General features: G+C 42.6%; 1 protein-coding gene across 1 annotated transcript in view; it reads left to right on the forward strand.

Moving 5' to 3' along the window:
- LOC147897690 (uncharacterized) overlaps positions 1-19,929 on the forward strand; it is a 73,433-nt gene that overhangs the window by 31,399 nt on the left and 22,105 nt on the right. The window contains exons 8-13 of the mRNA XM_087380669.1: positions 5,995-6,242; positions 7,621-7,754; positions 12,419-12,493; positions 13,348-13,419; positions 13,760-13,825; positions 15,234-15,351. Coding sequence (XP_087236795.1) covers positions 5,995-6,242; positions 7,621-7,754; positions 12,419-12,493; positions 13,348-13,419; positions 13,760-13,825; positions 15,234-15,351 — 713 coding nt within the window. The remainder of the gene's footprint in view (positions 1-5,994; positions 6,243-7,620; positions 7,755-12,418; positions 12,494-13,347; positions 13,420-13,759; positions 13,826-15,233; positions 15,352-19,929) is intronic.

The raw sequence follows: 19,929 nt of genomic DNA on the forward strand, positions 1-19,929 counted from the left end.
AGATTTGGATCGAGGGGTCTCCCGCCTAATCTCTTGTCCTCATCCCCCTGTTCCCTTCATTATGGAGGAGGCAGCAGTGGGCAAAGAAGGGATTGCAGGAGGTCGAAGTTGCTGTTTATTTATTTATTTATTATTATTATTATTAAAAAGTTAGAGCTGTGAGCAGGGGTTTTATTGATTTTTTGTTTAAAAAAAAACCGGGGGGGGGGGGAGCGAGGGGGTAGGAGGGGGGTAGCGGAGGGGATAGCAGGGGGGTAGCAGAGGGGGTAGCGGGGGGGTAGCGGAGGGGGGTAGTGGGGGGGGTTTAGGGGTAGCGGAGGGGGTAGCAGGGGTAGCGGGAGGGGGTAGCGAGAGGGGTAGCGGGGGGTAGCGAGGGGGCGGAGGAGGTAGCGGAGGGGGTTAGCAGGGTCTCACGTTTGCTCACACTCTTGCTCACTGCTCCCCTTTGTCTCTCTCTCAATAGTGCTCAGCACAAATAAGCAAGACAGATCGTTACAACACATAACGATTACCCTTGACAGATTATAGGTGACGGAGATTGTTCTCTTTGATGCATAGGGTTATTTTGTATCTTACCTCATATATATAGATCCCCATCTTGTTCTCTTAGTTGTGTATATTGTGTACCTTTTCACCACATTCTGTTCTTTATTCTAGAGGGAATTTGGTTTACAATTTAATTTAATTTGTGTTGGACTTCTGGTTCAATTGTAGTCTTTTGGATTTTGCTTAATGTGACTCTCCGATTTCATTGATTCTGTTATTGAGCATGATGGGAACAATTATGTTTGTTTTGATCTGAACAAAAGGTGATTGGGATTCATTTAGAGAAATGGGAAGGGCAAGCAAGGTCTTCCTTAAAAGATGCATCATCTGGCAGAAAAAGGTGCTCTGCCATCATTGTCAAAAATTGCTTTGAAGGTGCTGTCACCTTTTTTTTAAAATGCATTTTTTGAGTGTCACCCTTACCAAGAAAGTAACAACTTGTAGAAGAAGACTATACAGCCCTTGAAAGTCTAAAAAGAAAGGACCCTTAAGTTTGCCACCCTTGTCTGACAAACAGAGATGCACAACTTCTCCACGAACGTGTTCATCTGCACTCTCTTTTTCTTTTTCTTTAGCATTTACTGTGGCCTTTGTAGCTTGTTGGAGTTATCTTTTGCTTGCTGGCATTGGCCTTTTGCTAGAGTCTTTCCTTGCTGCTATGGTTTGAAGGTACACTAGGTACCTAAAAATTGAAATCATATAGGCTAGGTACACTCAGTAGGAAGACCTTTGTATAAATGGATGCTCAAGTATGCATGGGTGTGTGGATATGTATGCTCTATACCTGTGAGTGTTTGGGGAGAGAGAGAGAGAGAGCAAGAGAGAGTGAGCTTGAGAGCTGAAAGCTTGATAGCTTGGTTGCAATAGAAGAGTGTGAGAGTACAACTGAAAGAGTGAGAGATAAGGTTTTGTCCTAGTGACAAAACCTTAGTAGTCACTAACCATAGTTAGTGAACTAACTGCGGTTAGGGGGAAAAACCTCTTAAAGAGGGAAAAGTGCCCCTAACTAGCTTATTAAATTACATTGGTCACTACTGAATTATATCTATAATTCTAACACCCGCTTGCAGTGCCAATGTCATGTACAAGGCTGATCAATCACCAAACGGATATAAGTTTAGGGCACTGCGAAATGCCTCAAACTTTTCACGTGGTAGTGCTTTGGTGAAAATATCCGCAACGTTGTCATGTGTGGACACAAAGATCATACTGATCTCTCTTGCATGCAACTTCTCTCTGACGTAGTGATAGTGAACCTCAATGTGCTTCGTGCGAGCATGAAACGCTGGATTCTTTGCCACTGCAATGGCACTCTGACTATCAGTGAGAATTGGAGAAGGACCCTCCAAAGACAGATGAAGATCAGCAAATAGACGTCGCAGCCAGACACATTCAACTATTGCTGTGAAAGCTGCCCTGTACTCAGCTTCACATGATGAGGTAGCCACTATAGATTGTTTCTTGCTCAGCCAGGAAATGCAAGATTTACCCAAAAAGAAACAATTGCCACTAGTGGACTGCCTAGTGTCATAATCACCAGCCCAATCTGTATCACTGTAGGCATGCATCTGCAAGTCACCCCCCCTGGGAAATAACAAGCCAAAAGACTTTGTGCCCTGCAAATAACGGAAGATGCGCTTAACTGCCTGCCAATGCATAGTTTTTGGGCTGCGCATGTACCTGCTCACCTGAGATACTGCAAACTGAATATCAGGTCTAGTGTTGCAGAGATATATGAGGCATCCAACCGCCTGATTGTAAAGTGTGGCATCAACTAATTCTCCTGCATCATGCATTGTGAGTTTCAGCCCCTGCTCCATGGGAGTGGCTATGGGCTTACAATCATGCATGTTAAATCTGTCCAAGAGTTTCTGCACATACTTGGACTGAGACATAACAATGCCACGTCTCTCTTGAGAGAACTGGATCCCCAAATAGAAGTGAAGCAGCCCCAAATCTGACATGTCAAAGTTGGTCTGCAAATCGGCTTTGAAATCTGCAATTTTATCTTCATTGGACCCTGTGAGCAGTAAGTCATCGACCTAAAGAAGGATGACTAAAATTTCCCCCCCATCCATCTTGATGTAGAGGGTGCTCTCAGTAGGACTATTGTGCAGCCCCTTGCTGGTCAAAAAGGCATGAATCTTGGCATACCATTTACGAGGGGCCTGTTTCAGCCCATACAAAGCTTTGTTTAGCTTGCATACTTGAAGTGCATTTGCTGTAATTTCAAAGCCTAGAGGTTGTTTGACATACACCTCTTCCAGCAAGTCTCCATTTAAGAAGGCTGTTTTTATGTCCAACTGATGAACATTCCACTCAAAATGTGCAGCCATTGCAATAACAGATCGGATGGTGGTCATCCGGGATGTAGGAGCAAATGTCTCCTCATAATCTATGCCCTTTTTCTGAGCATAGCCCTTAGCAACCAGTCTTGCCTTGTATCTGTCAATGGATGTTTACCTGGTGGCAAGTCTACAACATCCCAAGTCTGATTTTTTTAAATGGACTGCAACTCATCGTGCATGGCATTCATCCAATGCACATTGTCCTTTGCTTCTTCGAATGTTGTAGGCTCCTCCTCATCAAGAAGAGTACCTGCATATGCTGATTCCACTGAATTAGCACCTTCCATGTGCCTTGCTGCACTGCGAGTCCTGCCGCCAGGTAATGGAGCATCAATCTTACTCTCCGGAATCTGCCAAAAGTGCTGCAAAACACTTCAAGAAAGGCAGTATGAACTGAAATCTCCAAAATTGCTGTCCCAACACAAAAGCCCCAAAATAGGCCCGAAATTGCAACCGGAAAGGGGCAAATTGATTAAAAGCCCCAAATGTTGCAAGAATTGCGCTCTGTTTGCAAAAGCCCCAAATTTCACTACGAAATTCCAGTGTAATTACAAAATCCCCAAATTTCTTCAAGAAATTGTACTGCAGAATCAAAAGCCCCAAATTTTGAGCTTGAAATTGCAACCAGAAAGGGGCAAAAGCACAGAAAGCCCCAAATTTTGCAATTTCAGCAGAAAGCCCCAAATTTCAGACCAAATCTGCAGATGTGTCTGCAATGTTTGCTTCACAAGCAATTGTGAACCTGAAAATACCCCAATAACTGCAAAGGAGTGCAAATGTCTGCTGGTACAATGAATACAGACGACCAAGTACAGATTGTACGGATAAGCAGGTCGCATGGTAGCAGGACCTGTACGGTAACAGGTACGGACAATGTACGGAAGCAGGTATGACGTTGTACGGAAGCAGGTACGACGTTGCACGGAAGCAGGTACGGATAGCATGTACGATGTTGTACGGAAGCAGGTACGTACGGCGATGGCGCAGTAGGTACAGCAGGGAAATTGTACGGTTGTCAGCATAGGTACGTGCATGTTGGACTTGCTGTACGGTCAGGTGTGAGCATTATGGAAGCAGCAGGTACGGGCGAGTACGTGCAGGTACGGCGGAGTACAGACGCACTATCAGCTGAAGGTACATGCAGGTACAAATTTTGTATAGTCGTACAGACTGTACGGACAGTCTTTGGATTGCTTCGAGCTGTACGGACAGGATGAAGCAACAGGAGCGGCAGCAGGAGTGTGGGCTAGAGGCAGGAGCCCAACAAGGCTCTGATACCAAATGTGAGTGTTTGGGGAGAGAGAGAGAGAGCAAGAGAGATTGAGCTTGAGAGCTGAAAGCTTGATAGCTTGGTTGCAATAGAAGAGTGTGAGAGTACAACTGAAAGAGTGAGAGATAAGGTTTTGTCCTAGTGACAAAACCTTAGTAGTCACTAACCATAGTTAGTGAACTAACTGCGGTTAGGGGGAAAAACCTCTTAAAGAGGGAAAAGTACCCCTAACTAGCTTATTAAATTACATTGGTCACTGCTGAATTATATCTATAATTCTAACAATACCTTCCGTGGGGTGGATGCTCAAGTATGCATGGGTGTGTGGATATGTATGCTCTATACCCACCGTGGGGCACTGATGATGTCTATGGGAATGCCATAGTAGCTAGTCCCTACTATGTGTGATGGAGTTTATGGTGTTCAACCTTATGAATGACTCTCATGAGATTGAAACTGCACACTATGTTGTTTTTTTAGAGGATGATTGTGGGTAGCTCCTGGATTCATCTAGATATATATACACTAGGTACTTTTGAGAGTTTCTAGGAGTATTTTAGCCGTTTTGAAAGGGAAAGGGTATTTACAATGGAAAAGTAGGCAGCAGATTATGTTTGGCCTTTATAGTATATGGAGGGGTGATTTTCAAATTCTAAGACTAGTTAAGCCTAATCACCTCATATTCCCTAGCTATTGGTGTTGTTCAGTCTGGAGATAATTGTGCGCTGTTTTAGGATTTCATGTATAACCCCTAGTCTCTTTGTATCATAATTTTGTGGCTTGTTTTCTCACACTCCCTACCTATGGGTATCATGTATTGTGCCACATCATTGTGCCTTGTCCTCGCCTTTGTAGGGGTTCATGTATAAACCCTAGTCTCTTCGTATTATACTTGCATGGCCTGTTTCTTTCAGCTCATCTTCTTCACACCCCTGCTCTCTCGCCCATTTTTATTTAGAGTCATGGATGAGCTGGATGCATTAGGCAAGTGCGCTCAAGTTGTAGTTTGCTCTTTCAGCACTGTGGCCCTTTCATATGGGGCTTCCTTATCTTTGTCTTTGGTTTAGAGATGTTGACAGAGTTTACGCTGTCACCAAAGCTATCAATGTGGACTTTTTGCCAGCCTGGAATAGAATACATGATTTTTAGTTAAACCAGAATATACCAGTTGAAATGTAAAATTTTGAAATGAAGAAGAATATATCATTCTTGCTCAAACCAACCTTGAAGGACTTACAAAGGACACAACTGAGTTGTTTATCTACTGACACATGGTAGGAAGATGCAGGCATGTTACCCTGACCTGCTAAAACATTTTTCTGTTTGAGGTCTTGTAAATGGGGGGAATCTCTCAATTTGGTACTATATTGAGTACTTGAACCTGAATGTAGTTATATCATTTTGGAGAAGAGCTGTGACTGTTTACAAGGGATACACTCTCACAACATAGTCATTGTTTTTAAAGAGATTTTCTATAAAATATGCACCTATTCAGATGAGACACATTTTTCCTAAGGGAGATGTTTGTTTATCATTTTTTGTTTGCGGCCTTTAAGATGTGAGTACCTTCCACAGCTTGTTTGATTTAACTTTATAAATTTTGTAGAGGGTTCAACACAAATGACTATTTAAAAACTGTGAGTGTTTCCTGTGACCTGAGTGCATGCATAAATATCACCTGCGAAAAACCATGATATATGTAAGTTTTGTATATTTTTTCAAGTAAATTTGTCCCAGTTGTGAATGAAAATGCCCTATTTGTGAGTTTGTCTGTCAAATCTGCATATGCTGAGCTTACATTCCTTTAGTTATGGTTGAACTATCAGGCAGCTCAAGCTCTACTAGGCCTCAGTATGACCGCCACTTTGAAAAGGGCCCCTCAGTGGCCTCCAATACAGACTTGGAGAAGGCTACGACTTCACAGAATTCAGGGAATGAAACCCAACAACCAAAAGTGGCATGCAGTCCGATAAGATGTCTTCAAGAGCGTGAGAGAGGTGCTGGTATCGGCTCTTTAGCTTCTCCATTTCAAATGATTGGCCGGCGCCGATGCTACAGATGGAAGTCTTTCCTTCAAGGTAAAAAGTGTTGTGTTAACATTTTCTTACTGTTTATAGGATCTGCAGAGTGATTGGCTTGGCCAGCTTTTCATGGAGACATGTGGCTATTGTCAGTTTTGTGTTTAGCAACAAGAATAAATTCTGGGCTTGAAGGAACCAAAGATAGTTTTAGTTCTACAACTGAGTCTGTACAGAATTGTAGAGCTTAGCTTTCAAGGTCTCGTCAGACTACATGCATATAGTTTCTCTTTCATCTCATTGGGATTCCTTGTGATATTTACTATGGGATGTGAAAGGACTGAAAGTCTTGCATCCAAAGATGCAGAAGGTGCTATAAGGATTTGCTAAACACTGGTTTATCTGCCAGGAGTTTCCAAATCACTGGTAACTGAGAATCCAGATTAAGCAGCTTCCCTACAGGTAGCAGCTATGGTTTGCTTCAAGCAGCTGAACGCCACGAGGAAATTTTTAAGCCATTTCTCACAAAAAGGCCTGACCTTGAATCGATGATCGATTTATAGTACTTCTGCTCTCTGCACACACCACTTGTACATAAGAACTTACTGCATCCCTCCCATTCCAATTTTGTTTGATACGTACAGTCTAAGAAACTGCATCCTGAGGTGTGCACTGTTTTGCCAAACTTTAGAATCTGTTTATTTGTTTAAGCGCCAGTTTTCCCCACTTCAGGAATGCTGGAAATCCAGCTTGCGATTAGGTGACGATGGCATAGTTGAGTTTGATGAGTGTGAGAAAGTCTATTTGAAAGCAATGAGGTTTATTTGTCCCAAATTTTGCCTTTCTTATTTGAGGGCAAAACCACTCATCTTCCAGCTTATGTTTTTGAAGGAAGCATATCACACATACCAATGAGTTGTCTGTCATTTGAACCAAAAATGCTTTTCCTTGCATCTGTGACTTTAAGAACAGAGCATCCTCTGAATCTTCCATCATAGTTCCTCCTGTGAGTTCAATTGTCATGCACTATTGTAGCGACTAAAGGTGGACTGTTGAGCTTGCATTTAGATTTGGGTTTTGCACCGCAAGTATAAGTTGGTATATAACATTTGTTGCTTTGCTTGCTAAGTATGTCTTCCTTTTGTTTTTCATAAAAGTTTTTGTTTACCTCTTTTTTCTTCTCTTTCATTTTCCCTTTTATTTTTTGTGTAGATTTTTGTTCTTTAGAACAACAAAAAATCTAAATTTGTGCGATTGGACTTATTCTAGTCTTACAAAGGTATATGGTATATAAGATCATCGTTAAGAGCTCATGGTATGTAATAAAGGATGTAGTTTGCAGGTTCAATTAGCTTGGGAGTACTCTCGTTTTTCCTTTTCTGGTTTATTATTTTCAGTTATATTTCACATTCTAAACTCATCCTGGTTTGCATGGTAGGGTGGGACTCACTTGAGAGGCAATTTGAGGGATGTGCTGTGTGGCTGCAACGAAAAGCTTTCTCTTCTTGGCTACCGTGTTGGAGTGCATATACTTCTAGTGTTGCTGTTGCAGCACCACTTGGAATGATTGATGTAAGTACATGCTTTTTAGTGCATATTGCCAGCTGCTGCTTCTTGTTTGTTTAATGAAGAGGCCATTCTCTGTTTGCTTTGAACCAGCACAATCGTCCTCACATAAGAAAGTCTGATTTTGTCACATTTTTCTTCAATACTAGTATGCATGCAAGTTAGAGGAAGTAATGTGCTTTGATTACGGTGCTAACTGAAATCACGTCTGCTGTTTCTCTTTCTTCGGCAATGGCATGGAGTTCCCACAATCTATTGCTGGAAGATCAAGGATGCATGCACGTGACACATGTTTCTGTTTGTGCTTGCACACACCTACACATAGAGGGCAAAAGGCAGGGGAAAGACTTCCATACTGCTGCACATAAGAGTAAAGTATGTAAGCTCTTACGTGTGTCCTTGGTCGACAAACATGTGCAAACGGTCCTTTTGTATGTAGATGTATGCACATATAGGTAAACAAGAACATACGTGCATGCACACAGGTAGGCAGCCATGGATGAATGTGTGCATGTACCATTGTATGTGCTACAGGCATATGGCAGGTTTTATGAGGGAGAGCGTCTTGATGGTACTAGTATGTGTGAGCCTATTTCAATAAATGTTTTTGGTTTTGAGGCAAACATTCAAGTGGTCTAACTTTTGTATGAGGTACTGGTTATTGGTGCACCAAATTCTGAAAAGGGGAGGACTAATTATGCTTAATTATGCATAACATTGTAGTGTCACATGAAATTGATCAAGGCCCACATAAGCAACTCTTGGGCCTAAAGTGCAAAAGGGAGGTGAAAGAGAGGATAGGGGTGAAATGCTAAAGGCGGATTCATTAGATCAAAATCTAGGCCCCCTACACATACTACACACAATGGTATGCTGGGCCTTTTCCTCCTCTAACCCAAATTTATCGAAATGACCCCCCTACTAAGAATTTGAACCTCAACAAGAGCTTGAAATCATTATTGGAGTGTCTTGGTTCTCATGTAACTTACTCTAATTTGCTGCAGAGTAAAAGCTAGCCTTTTGTGGTAGAAAAGGAAGTATCCTAGAGAGTATTCTTAATCATGTGTGAAACATCTCTATGTATGACATCTGTGGTGCCTATCAATTCTTGAGTCTTTGATGTAGATGCCCTTGGGGCATTGTTACGTTGCATAACAAACCTTCTTGCTCAAGAAAAGAATTTAAGGGTGCCTTTTTGAACTCTCAAAGTATGCTTATTCCTTAGTATCTCCACCATCAATTGTTGTAGGATCCTTTCCAGATGTGTTTTTTATGAAATGGATGACCAAGGGCTAGACATGAACTCCTTTGACTTGGTTAGTCGGTTTCTCCTATGTGGAATGTTCTTCTTAATGGCCTACTTGAGAGAGGGCCCTTGTGCCAAGACAAAGTCTTTTTAAGGTGCGTGGTTGGTGTGTAACATGTGGAACTTGCAATTAAGAGGCCCCCCTTCAGGGGACGAGAATGACCATACACATCGCAAAAATGCAATAGTAAGAGACTTAAACGTGTGATAAGACTTGATAATACTCTTCCATTCTTACAGTGAAAGTTGAGAGATCATGTATCATAACTAAGAGGGAAGCCTACTTCACTCCCAACCAAAGATCAATGTAAACCTTGAACGATGGTGAGGCAATGGATTTATAAACCAAAGCCCCTTCTTAGCACTTTGTAGCTACAATAATGCCACTTGTGAAGACTATCTGTAGGTCCTTTGTCTCCATCTGCTAGGTGACCTCAAAAAGATAGGAGGGATCCCATCTGATGGCTCGAAGATAAGCAGGATTCTATGAGGATGCATATGAGCAGTGGGCATTGTGAAAAGAACACGTAAGACCTCTAGGTATTCACTATGGAACAATAGGAACAATAATGTTCGTCCATTTGGCCATCGGTAAGTGAAGTGTTTGCTTTAGGAGGGGATAGGGTCCTACGGGGTGAGAAGACTCTTGTTGGTTCTCTAGTTGGTGTTTCACTAAGAGGCAGTGTGCAAAGATACTCAAGGATATTCAAATATTCCTTGTCATTATGTGAGAATCCACTAACTAATTATGCACTCGGATGGGACATCAATGTTTTCGTCATCCAAGGTGAGACTTTCTTGAAGCCACTCCCTAAGTGTTTCTAGAAAGCTTGTAGACCCGAGATTCATCCAATCAACATGATCCTTTGAAGAGACTCCACATTTTCTTTAGATGTGTGGGCATTTACTGAATGCAAGGGAGGCTGTACCTCAGGCGGAGTGTACAGATTTTATTTCTGAAATTTGGACTTGGGATGCTGTGTCTAAAATGCCTTAGGGCTCAAAAGAAGCAGTGTGTGTGTGCATGCAAATGTGAGTATCAAGCACATTGCATACCCTCATTAGTGCTTTGATGTCTTTGTATTTTACACCTCACGCGCAGGGCTCCGCCGACTCATCTTCACTTATGATGGCGAGCTAGTGAGACAGTGCAGTCCTACACATATTTGGGAGCAGTATTCACAGGACCCATTTTCATGATGACCCATGCAGCTCAGGCACGACTCACACGGGGGCGGAGTGCTTTGGATCGGCTAGAGAGAGTGCTTCCAGGCACACTTTCAGGATCCACCGACGAAGGGCTAGCTTTTCGATACGTTAGCGTAGTCGATTGCCATGTATATAGCGCCCTTCTGGGGGTGCGATCTACCGATGACAGAGTGGAGGAACTAGCGAGGTTGGCCTTGGAGTCATCCAGACGACCAGAGAGCGGAGCTGACACATGGTATGCACTTATATCCACATGGTTCGCTAGGCACGGTATTCAGATGGACAGGCTTCCCCCCTTTCAATATAGCATAGACGCACCTCTTGAGTCCATCCCACGAGATGAGATTAACCGTATCATACGGTTAGATCTCCATACATCTCGGACTTGGGGGGGGGGGTAGGAGCTCCCCACCAAGACCTAGTTCTATCGTGACCACTTCTTGAGAGTATTGGAGGAGGGATTCATCTTGAGACCTCAATATCTTGAGTCTCGCATGCATTGAGGATCGCCATTGGACAAATGCAGGTTTCATCCCATGATTGAGACGGAGAGTAGCGGGCATACCCAGAGAGCAGCGGATCTGTATGCTATGCACATTGGGAGTGGTTGAGAGAGAAGAGCATTTCCTCTGTGCTTGCCCAGCCTACTATGAGATCAGGGGACGATACCACTGCCTCTATCAAGATGGGAGTGGCTTTGGCCCACTCTCATACTAATCCACTTCCATGATTGGGTCTGCATTGGGCTCTATCTACTTGAGATGCGCCGACACAAGGATACTCTACTACGATAGATAAAATACGAGAGATCAGAGAACAGTGGTAGGTGATCAGACCACAGGGTATAGAGGCTGACTAGGCACAATGACATGTCATAGATTTTTATGCATTTGAGTCAGCTCCAGGACACAGTGCGGTGGAGGAGGAGCTCGCTATATATGGGCAGTTTGGATCACTAAGAGAGAGACACAGAGACCACTGGCGACACGGAGAGCAACAGAGCACACTCTATTGAGGTCGGCTTATCACAGCTTGCCTCAAGGGAGACCGTCCGAGATGAGGGGTCACTCTAAATATAGCCCAGCAGGTTCAAAGATCGAGGAGGCCCCCCCCCCCCCCCCCCCCAACCACAGCGTGAGACAGGCCGACAGACACAGATATGAGATATTTTTGCTGCTCACAGACAGGCCACCACAGTACCGGGTTCCGATTTTGGAGTCCCAGCTCTCAGCCCACTCTAGTTAGTTAGTATGTGATTCGTACTTGATTTTGTTCGAGCTATTTAGCTCTTTAGATCAGCAGCAAGGGTCCTAGCGTGCCCTTTGCTCCAGCCCACTGAGGCTTGTATGAGTTTTTCCTTTGTGGTACTTTGTCCCATAGGCCCATGAGGCCTCCAACGGACATTAATACATCTTTCGTTCTTTCTTTCTTTCTGCTTTGTTAACCTTCAAATTAAGGTAGCTTCTTTCAAACAGTGAGTGTCAAGCATGTGTATGCTCTGATCATTGCTCTAATTTCTCTGTATTTACTGGCCATGACTCCTCTCTTGGATCTTGTAAAGGCAACCTTCAGAGAAAAATAGTTGCTTTCAAACAGAGACTGTTGCTAAGTCACTCTTTTCGCACGCATGCACACGCACGCACGCACACACACACACACACGTCCATGTCCATGCCTAAAGTGGGCTTAATTTTGATAGCACCCAAGGTCTACTTCATCAGCAGGCCAGAACCACCTGATTATCTCTTAGCTAATAAATCAGCAAATCTTGATGTGTTGTTGAGTGCATGTGACTTGGAGAATCTGCGTGTGCATGCGCACATGTGCCATACAGACATCCTTGAGAGACGTGTGTTATTGCATATTCATGCATGGAAATGTACAGACAGTTGAGCTAGACATGTGTTGCATGCACTGATGCATAAGGGCAGGTACAGAATTTTTCAAACGATATGACCCCCCGCTGCCCACTGCAACTGCATAAGGGCAGTTAGTCCCTGGTGGAGTTTATGGTTACAACCTTATGACTGTCACGAGATTGAAGTTGCACTATTTGTTGTATTTTCAGAGGAGTTTGGGCATGTTACTGGATTCATCTAGATATGTATTATCATTAGGCTCAGCTGACCTTTTTCTGTCAATTGTTGCATGGCAGCAAGGTGTGCAGAAGGTGCTGGACGTACGGTTTCATCCACACAATCTGCCTCGGCTTGTTTGTAGTTCCAATGCTGTAAGCCTCATCCTTGCTTTACATTTCTCTTTATGTACTAATTTTTCACAGAAGGTAGGGCATGTTTGGGATTGTGATTGTTGTTTCTTTGCGCTTTTGCCGCCTTAATCTATTCTGAACAATAGATGGTTACTTGATTCAAATTTATGCGACAAGGCCCTCTATATCGCATACAAGTAGATGCCACAAAAACTGGAACAGGCCATCATCAACGAACATATGGGTACATGAGGATTAGCCACCTCCTCGCCTGTACGGCTCAAAAGACTGTGACTCTCACATATATGCAAGGGTAGTCTAGAGTCCTAGGCCCTAGACTCCTCAAGTGTTAGTTACATGTGCACTTCCCCATAAACCAATTTAGGCCCTTTTAGTTGGCCTCACCATACATGCTTATCCATTGGGTTAACTAATTGCCCCTAAGCAAATAACGTTAAACTAATAAGCATTTATCGACACATATGTCCACATAGAAAATCTTGTGAATGTCTAGTCTCCTAGTATCCCTCATCAAGAAGCTCAACAACATCAGAGAAACCTATTTTAGAAGACTAAGAAAGAAATGGGAACCAGTAAGCTCCCTCCTATCCATTGTCCCTAGTGCACAGCAGCGCTTGCTCAATGGCTTATGCACATATGTCCTAGCCAGTTACCACAAAGAAAGTAGTGATTTAAAGGTCAAACTCAAGACATGACAATTCAAAAAGGAGGCTCGACCACGCAATATCCTTCTGGATGTCTCATTTTAGCTGGGAAGAGAATTGTCAAGTTCACCATGAGGATCGGTTGGAACAGCCTTCCGGCAGTAGTAAAATATGGTGGTGTTGTTTGTAACAACATTCTTTTTTATGCAGGCACCAAATGAGCTGTTGCTTTATGATCTATTGTCTGGAAGGGCAACTGAACTTGCTGGGCATAATTGCCAGGTTTGCTGCATGCCTTGTCTTTGGATTTTGCATTCTTACTGTACGAATTCATATCTAGTCTGCCAGGATAAAGAAGCTTAATCACAAACTGGAAATATCAAAAAGCTAAGTGGCACTGTAATACTCCCGTTCACATTTAGAAAGCAATAAGTATACCATTCTTGTTTCGAGCATTTCGCATTTATAATTCTGTGTTGAAAGGGTGAATGCTAGCTGCCATCCGAAAGATGAATGCTAGCTACCAGATTTTCTTATGAAGAAACTTTTAAAAAGGAACAAAATATCCTTTTGGTTTCAGCGTCTGTGCCTCTAAAATTATTCTTTGTGCTGAGGTGCTCAGATTCAGGCTGTTGAGTATGCAGCCAACGGGAGATGCATTGTCTCTTGTGGGAGCAATCTTGTCAAGGTAGGAGTTACCTTTTCTGTCTGATTCTTTTTGGTTGCTCTGTTTTAGTAAGCTGAAGTCCTCCATAAGATTATGTTCCAGTTGTTCTTTTTTCCTTCTTTATAGTTTAGGGGCTGGGTGTTGGCATGGCAACTTTGAAAAGAAAGGTAATATCAAAGCAGGGCTCAACTTTGCACTTGACCCACAGTCTATAGCAAGAGAGGTTGGAACCAAGAGGTGACATGGCATTTTATATACATTGATTGACTTGGTGGGACTAAAGCATTTTACAATGAAGACATATTGGCTAGGTGTTAGCCTAATGTAGCCCTTAATAAAGGGGAAGACCATTTATATAATCTCCAAAAGAAACAGATTATAAAGTATGTTGTCCTTCCAAGTGGTCTCAGTCCTTGTGGGTTGCTTGCCTTCTCACAAAGCTGAAATTTCAATGAGTAAATTCCGTTGCAATGTAAATGTTCATTATTGGATACGGGTTTAGTGGTCTGATGTATTTTTGATGAGTTGTGACACATGGTATGAGGTGGACTGATGACTATGTACATGTATGTCTGCATGGCACACACACACATGCACACAGGCACACACGATGTGGAAGCTCCGTGTATCCACTCTATTTTAGTCACTGAGTTTGAAGGCAAACTTTGTGATTGCTTGTGTTTATGAGTTTTTCACCTGCTGATTGCCAATGAATATGACCAGATTGGTTAATATACCATTGCATTGTAGATCTTACTGTCACGTACGAAATGGTGAATTGTATGAATAAGTTTAGAGGCGTGCCTCGGACAGGGTGATGGTTGTTGTGTGGAGGCTGGTTTATCTTCCTGGGAAGAAAAGGTGATGTAGATGGCTTCATGAGATGCAAGAAGCTCTCAATATTTCTGGTATGTTTGGATGACTCGAGGGACGACCATGTTCTTTGGTCTCCATGGAGGAGGACTTAATTAAGTAGGTTTTCTCTTTTACATGCTAGCCGGGGGGCATGTTCCTGGCACCTAATTGGTAATATGCTAGTGGGAGCTACATCCCCTTTCTTGAATGTTTGGTATGCACTGAGGTGGGGTATGGTTTAAAGGCACAGAGAAGGGTAATGTATGGACAGTGGGTTATCCCACTGTGGTCATGGAGTTGGAAAAGTCCAGGGGACATTGTTTTCAAGTACTTCTTTTGTTTAATGAACATGTTTTAATGTGTCTTTCTTCTACACATATTTTCTATTTTTTAAGTGTGTTGTCTTGGCAGGCATCTTAGCAGTTTTAGGGTTCCACAAGGATATTATTTCTTACACATAAATGCACTGCACTCACTGTCACATAGGCACAAATGCACAAACCAAAACATCATAGTTTTTTTGTAACTTTGACAAATTCTGAGACTGAGTTTGGTGTTGGAGTGCTGAAAATAGATCTGGGACTCAAATACAGGCGCATGTTTGCACACTTTGGGACCAGGGCAAGGGGACGAACATGCAAATGGTCACAGGAAGAAAATAAATGCTATGGCTGTCAATCACAAACAGTCTTGTAAGCTTTTATAGATTTCCAGCTGGTTGCATATGCTTTTGACATCTATTGTTTACCTTGCATATTGATACATTGTGAAAAGAGTGATTGAATATTGTGTTGGGATAAGTATGATCAAGGGCTTGCTCTATGGTGCATGTGTGCATCTAGGGGAGTCACATGTGTGTTTGTGTGTGTTGTAAAGGCACATCAAGTGCTATGATGTGTCTAGTGTGTGACCTAGTGATGATGTAAGACAAAGGGAATCCCACTGATGTAGGGATTGATTCCCACTGATGTAGGGGTTGATTGCCACTATGTAGGGAAGGTATTACCTTCTCCCCCTTTCTATAAAAGAGAGTCTTCTCTCTCACAATAATAGAGAGATTTCATTGTGTTCTCACACCTCTTGCAAGATGCATCTATTCTATCCTACGGGATCCTACATTTGGTATCAGAGCTTTAGGTTCTAGATCTAGCCTAGCCTAGCATTAGATGCTATCTCAAGCATAAACTACAAGTTTTTTCATCTTCTCCATTTTCCTCCTTCTTCCCAAAATCTTTGAGAGCTTTGTTCTCTGCCTACAAACGACCATTGCCCAAACCCTCTGAGCTGCAAACTTCTCTTGTATGGGCGAACTTCGAGCTGCAAGCTTTTGGTGAAATTTCAACTGTACGTGAAACGCCAACACTCACACTCTCTGACGAAATTTCGCGCAATGCCGCCTCTGTGCTTATCCTTCTATCAATTCCTCTGAGCCCGAGCTGCACGACACTGAAGGGAACCTGCTGTTGAAATCTGAGCTCATTTGGACAACGAATGGAGGCGCAATAGACGAAAAACCAGTCGGTCTTCTCAAGCTTGGCTATGGCGACCTGACGCAACATTGCGCCTCTCCTTGCTGGTAGCCCTTCTCTGGTATAAGGCCCTTCTTCCTGCATAAAAATCCCTTTGAATAGAGCTATGAGCTGTGAGAATTGCACCCTCCAAGTTCAGGTCTCTGTTTTGGACAGTTTTGACAATGTTGTGAGTTTGATGCTACGTTAGATGCTACTTTAGCATTTCTGATGTTTTAAAGTATTGGATAGCTTCAGTACAACTATGGCTACAGCTTTGCTTTAAGTTGCTACACCTGGATTTGCTTGGAATGCTTTCATTTAGTCACCTCTATGAAGCATGCAAGTGAAAACATCATTTCCATTATGTTTTGTAGTATGGAATTTGGTTGCAAGCCTTTGCTACTCTAAATGCTTGTATTTTGAAGCTCTTCAATTTTTTCTAGCCTTGTAAGAGAGTAGACACTGCCCATTCTAGGTTAATCTCATGGCTACCATCCTGAATATGGATAAGTTCAATGGTAAAGGCTTTCACACATGGCAGATGAAGGTTAAGTTTGCATTGATGAGGGAAAACCTCTGGGGGCTTGTCAAACTGGCTTCAACTTCTTCTTCAACAGCCTCTAATGCTGGAGAATCTTCAGCTCCGAGAGATTCTACTAGAGAGGAGAAAGCCTATGGCATCATTGCTTTTGGCTTAGGAGATGACTATATTCATCACATTTCTGATTTAGAGTCTCCTTCTGAAGCTTGGCAGAAGCTTGACATTATTTTTGGTGCTAGCTCTCACATCTCAAAATTGTCACTTAAGATTGCTTTCTTTGAATTGAAGATGGCTAGTGGCACTCCTTTGGTTGCCCATGTCAATTATATGCGGAGTCTCATGACTCAACTTGCTTCTATCAACTCTCCAATTACTACAGATGATGCAATGGCAGTATTGCTCAAAAGTATGCCTGAAGATTATGATCATGTTGTTACCACTTTGAAAAATCTTCCTAATCCTACTCTTGAAGATCTTATTACTGCTCTTCAAGAAGAAGAAAGGCACATGGAACTCCGGAGAGGCAATGACAGAGCCTATGCCATAAAAACTCAAAAGGGGAAGTTTTTACCTTGCAAACATTGTGGGAAGACTAATCACCTCTCAAAAGATTGCTTCAAGATCAATCCTTGCAAACATTGTGGCAAAAACAATCACCATGAAAAGTATTGTAAAGCCAAAAAGGAAGCAACTACAAAGTCAGAAACTGCCAATCTACTTTCAGTTGATGTACCTCCACAAGATGAGGCCTTCTATGAAGACTATGCTTTTTAAGCACTTTTTTGTTTATCATCACTTGGTCAAATTTTGAGGTTCTCTGCCTGGAGTAGTACTCCAAAAAGAATATGTTATGTAAATCACCTCTGGTCACCATATGATGTAGGCCATGTGATATGTGTTTTGTCTATCCCATTTCTGTGAACCTCACACCCTTGGGAACCCTTGCTAGCATGAGATCCTAGCCATAGATTTATCCTTGACCACCATGAGATGGCATGAGAAACTATGAGACTAGATGTATCCTTTACAGTGCAAGAGGCAAACCCTTGAGGGAGGGTATGTTCAGATAAGTATGATCAACGGCTTGCTCTATGGTGCATGTGTGTATCTAGGGGGGTCACATGTGTGTTTGTGTGGGTTGTAAAGGCACATCAAGTGCTATGATGTGTCTAGTGTGTGACCTAAGTGATGATGTAAGACAAAGGGAATCCCACCGATGTAGGGATTGATTCCCACTGATGTAGGGGTTGATTGCCACTATGTAGGGAAGGTATTACCTTCTCCCCCTATCTATAAAAGAGAGTCTTCTCTCTCACAATAATAGAGAGATTTCATTGTGTTCTCATACCTCTTGCAAGATGCATCTATTCTATCCTACGGGATCCTACATATTGGACCAAATGACTCTACCTTATGAATTAGGAGGATTTCATGTTCTCCTTGATATAAGGAAAAATAAATTATTGTAGTACTTGGTAAGGAACTCAAGAGATTATTAAGTTGATGAACTAGATCACAACATGATGCATAAAAGACACAGGATTGCTCTTATCAGTGCAATTGAAACTCCTCTTGAGATTTTCATAACGTTTCTATTTGAAACCCCGAAGCCTGTTTCTAGAAACGTTTTGGGTGACACTGATGCCACCTAAAATCTCATGCACTGGATGTCCTTTCATGGCCTTAAAAAGTGGGGACTGTTTGTAGCTTGGAGGTCCAAAATTAACTCCCTATTGGAGTGAAATAAAAGCAAACTGCCAAAAGTATAGTCCAGCCCAAACAAGGACTATATGCAGTACCCATGCACACACATGGCTGCCTGCAAACTTTTAGTGCACACATGCTTTTCTGCAGTCCATATGAGGACTGCATTTAGGCCACATGCATGCCCAAACTAGGTAGGCACAAGCCCATAAAAGGATAATCTGTTGTTAATATTCTCAAATGCACAGTTTTCCAGCCCATGCGTGTCCTAAAACCTAGGCCCGCATGCAGATTTACTATACGTGTGACATCAGACCTGAATTAGTATATGCTTACAAATCAAGGCAAAGGCCTGCATGCAGCTACATGCATCGAATCAGCAACTGCATGCCGCAAAGCACCAGCATGCATAGGTGCACAGCATGCACTTGCATGCACTCCATGCTATCTCCAACGTATGCAATTCTTGCACATGTGGCTTCTTCCTAGAAGCTCTCTGGTCGTCCAGAACAGACCAGAATGGCAGCTTACTTCTTTGTTCAACATAACAGCTTCCCTGACCTGCACATCTGACCCGTTCTGGTTGTGTCACAACTCCGAGAAACCACTTGAACAGTCCAGGGATCAATAATCTGCTGATTCGCACGTTCTTCATCCTGTTCAAGCTTGCAAAATGGCCCTTCTCAGCCCGATTTTCTATTCAGCCAAACAAAACAACACGAATGGAATTCCAAGCTCACGAGTTGATTACAGGTCAATTCGTGCTGCTTCACACATGTTATGACAGCCTTCAGGTACCACGATCGTAATACAGTTTGTGAACCAACTCAAGAATTTCCTCCACCATCAGGCACATTCTCATAAATTTGAGCATCAAGGATAACATAGCTCCTGGTCTCAGAAACTTGAAAACCCAGCCGAAGCCTGGAAGACATTACAAACCTGGTAGTACACAAAAAGCCTTAGTCATTAAAAGACATTTGAGTAGGCTTAGAATGGGATAGGGTCAAAACATAAATGACCATTTGAATCAGCTCAAAGACCTGATGATTTACTAGCAATGCTTGGTGAGAAGATGCCTGATCCACTGATAGTTGATCTTCTTCTCAACAGTCTTCCGCACTTGTAATTGTTACCAGGCTCTCTTACAAAGGGCATTCTCCCCTCCCACTCTAACTCAGCTATATGATTACCTTAACACTGAGGAAACCAAAAGGGCAACATTGGAGGTTAGGCAATCGGCATGATACAACCTTCATGGCTAAAAATAAAAGACACAATCATAAACCTCGATTCAGTCCTAAACTAAAGCAAATATTTGCTTGTAAGTCTCAAATATGATCATCATGAACAGAATGACACAAAAAAGAAAGGACCTTGCTTTTACTTTGGGAAGCCTGGCCACTTTGGAAAAAAAGGACAGACATGACTAAATGCGGGTCTGAACGTAGTGGTAAATACACTCGAAAGCCGTAGCTATCTTAAACCAAATAAGTCTGGTCAAGCTGATAGTT

This window comes from Dipteris shenzhenensis, chromosome 10 (assembly GCF_047967505.1).
Source record: "Dipteris shenzhenensis isolate YYH24624 ecotype China chromosome 10, Dip_SZ_1.0, whole genome shotgun sequence".
Taxonomy (NCBI): Eukaryota; Viridiplantae; Streptophyta; class Polypodiopsida; order Gleicheniales; family Dipteridaceae; genus Dipteris; species Dipteris shenzhenensis.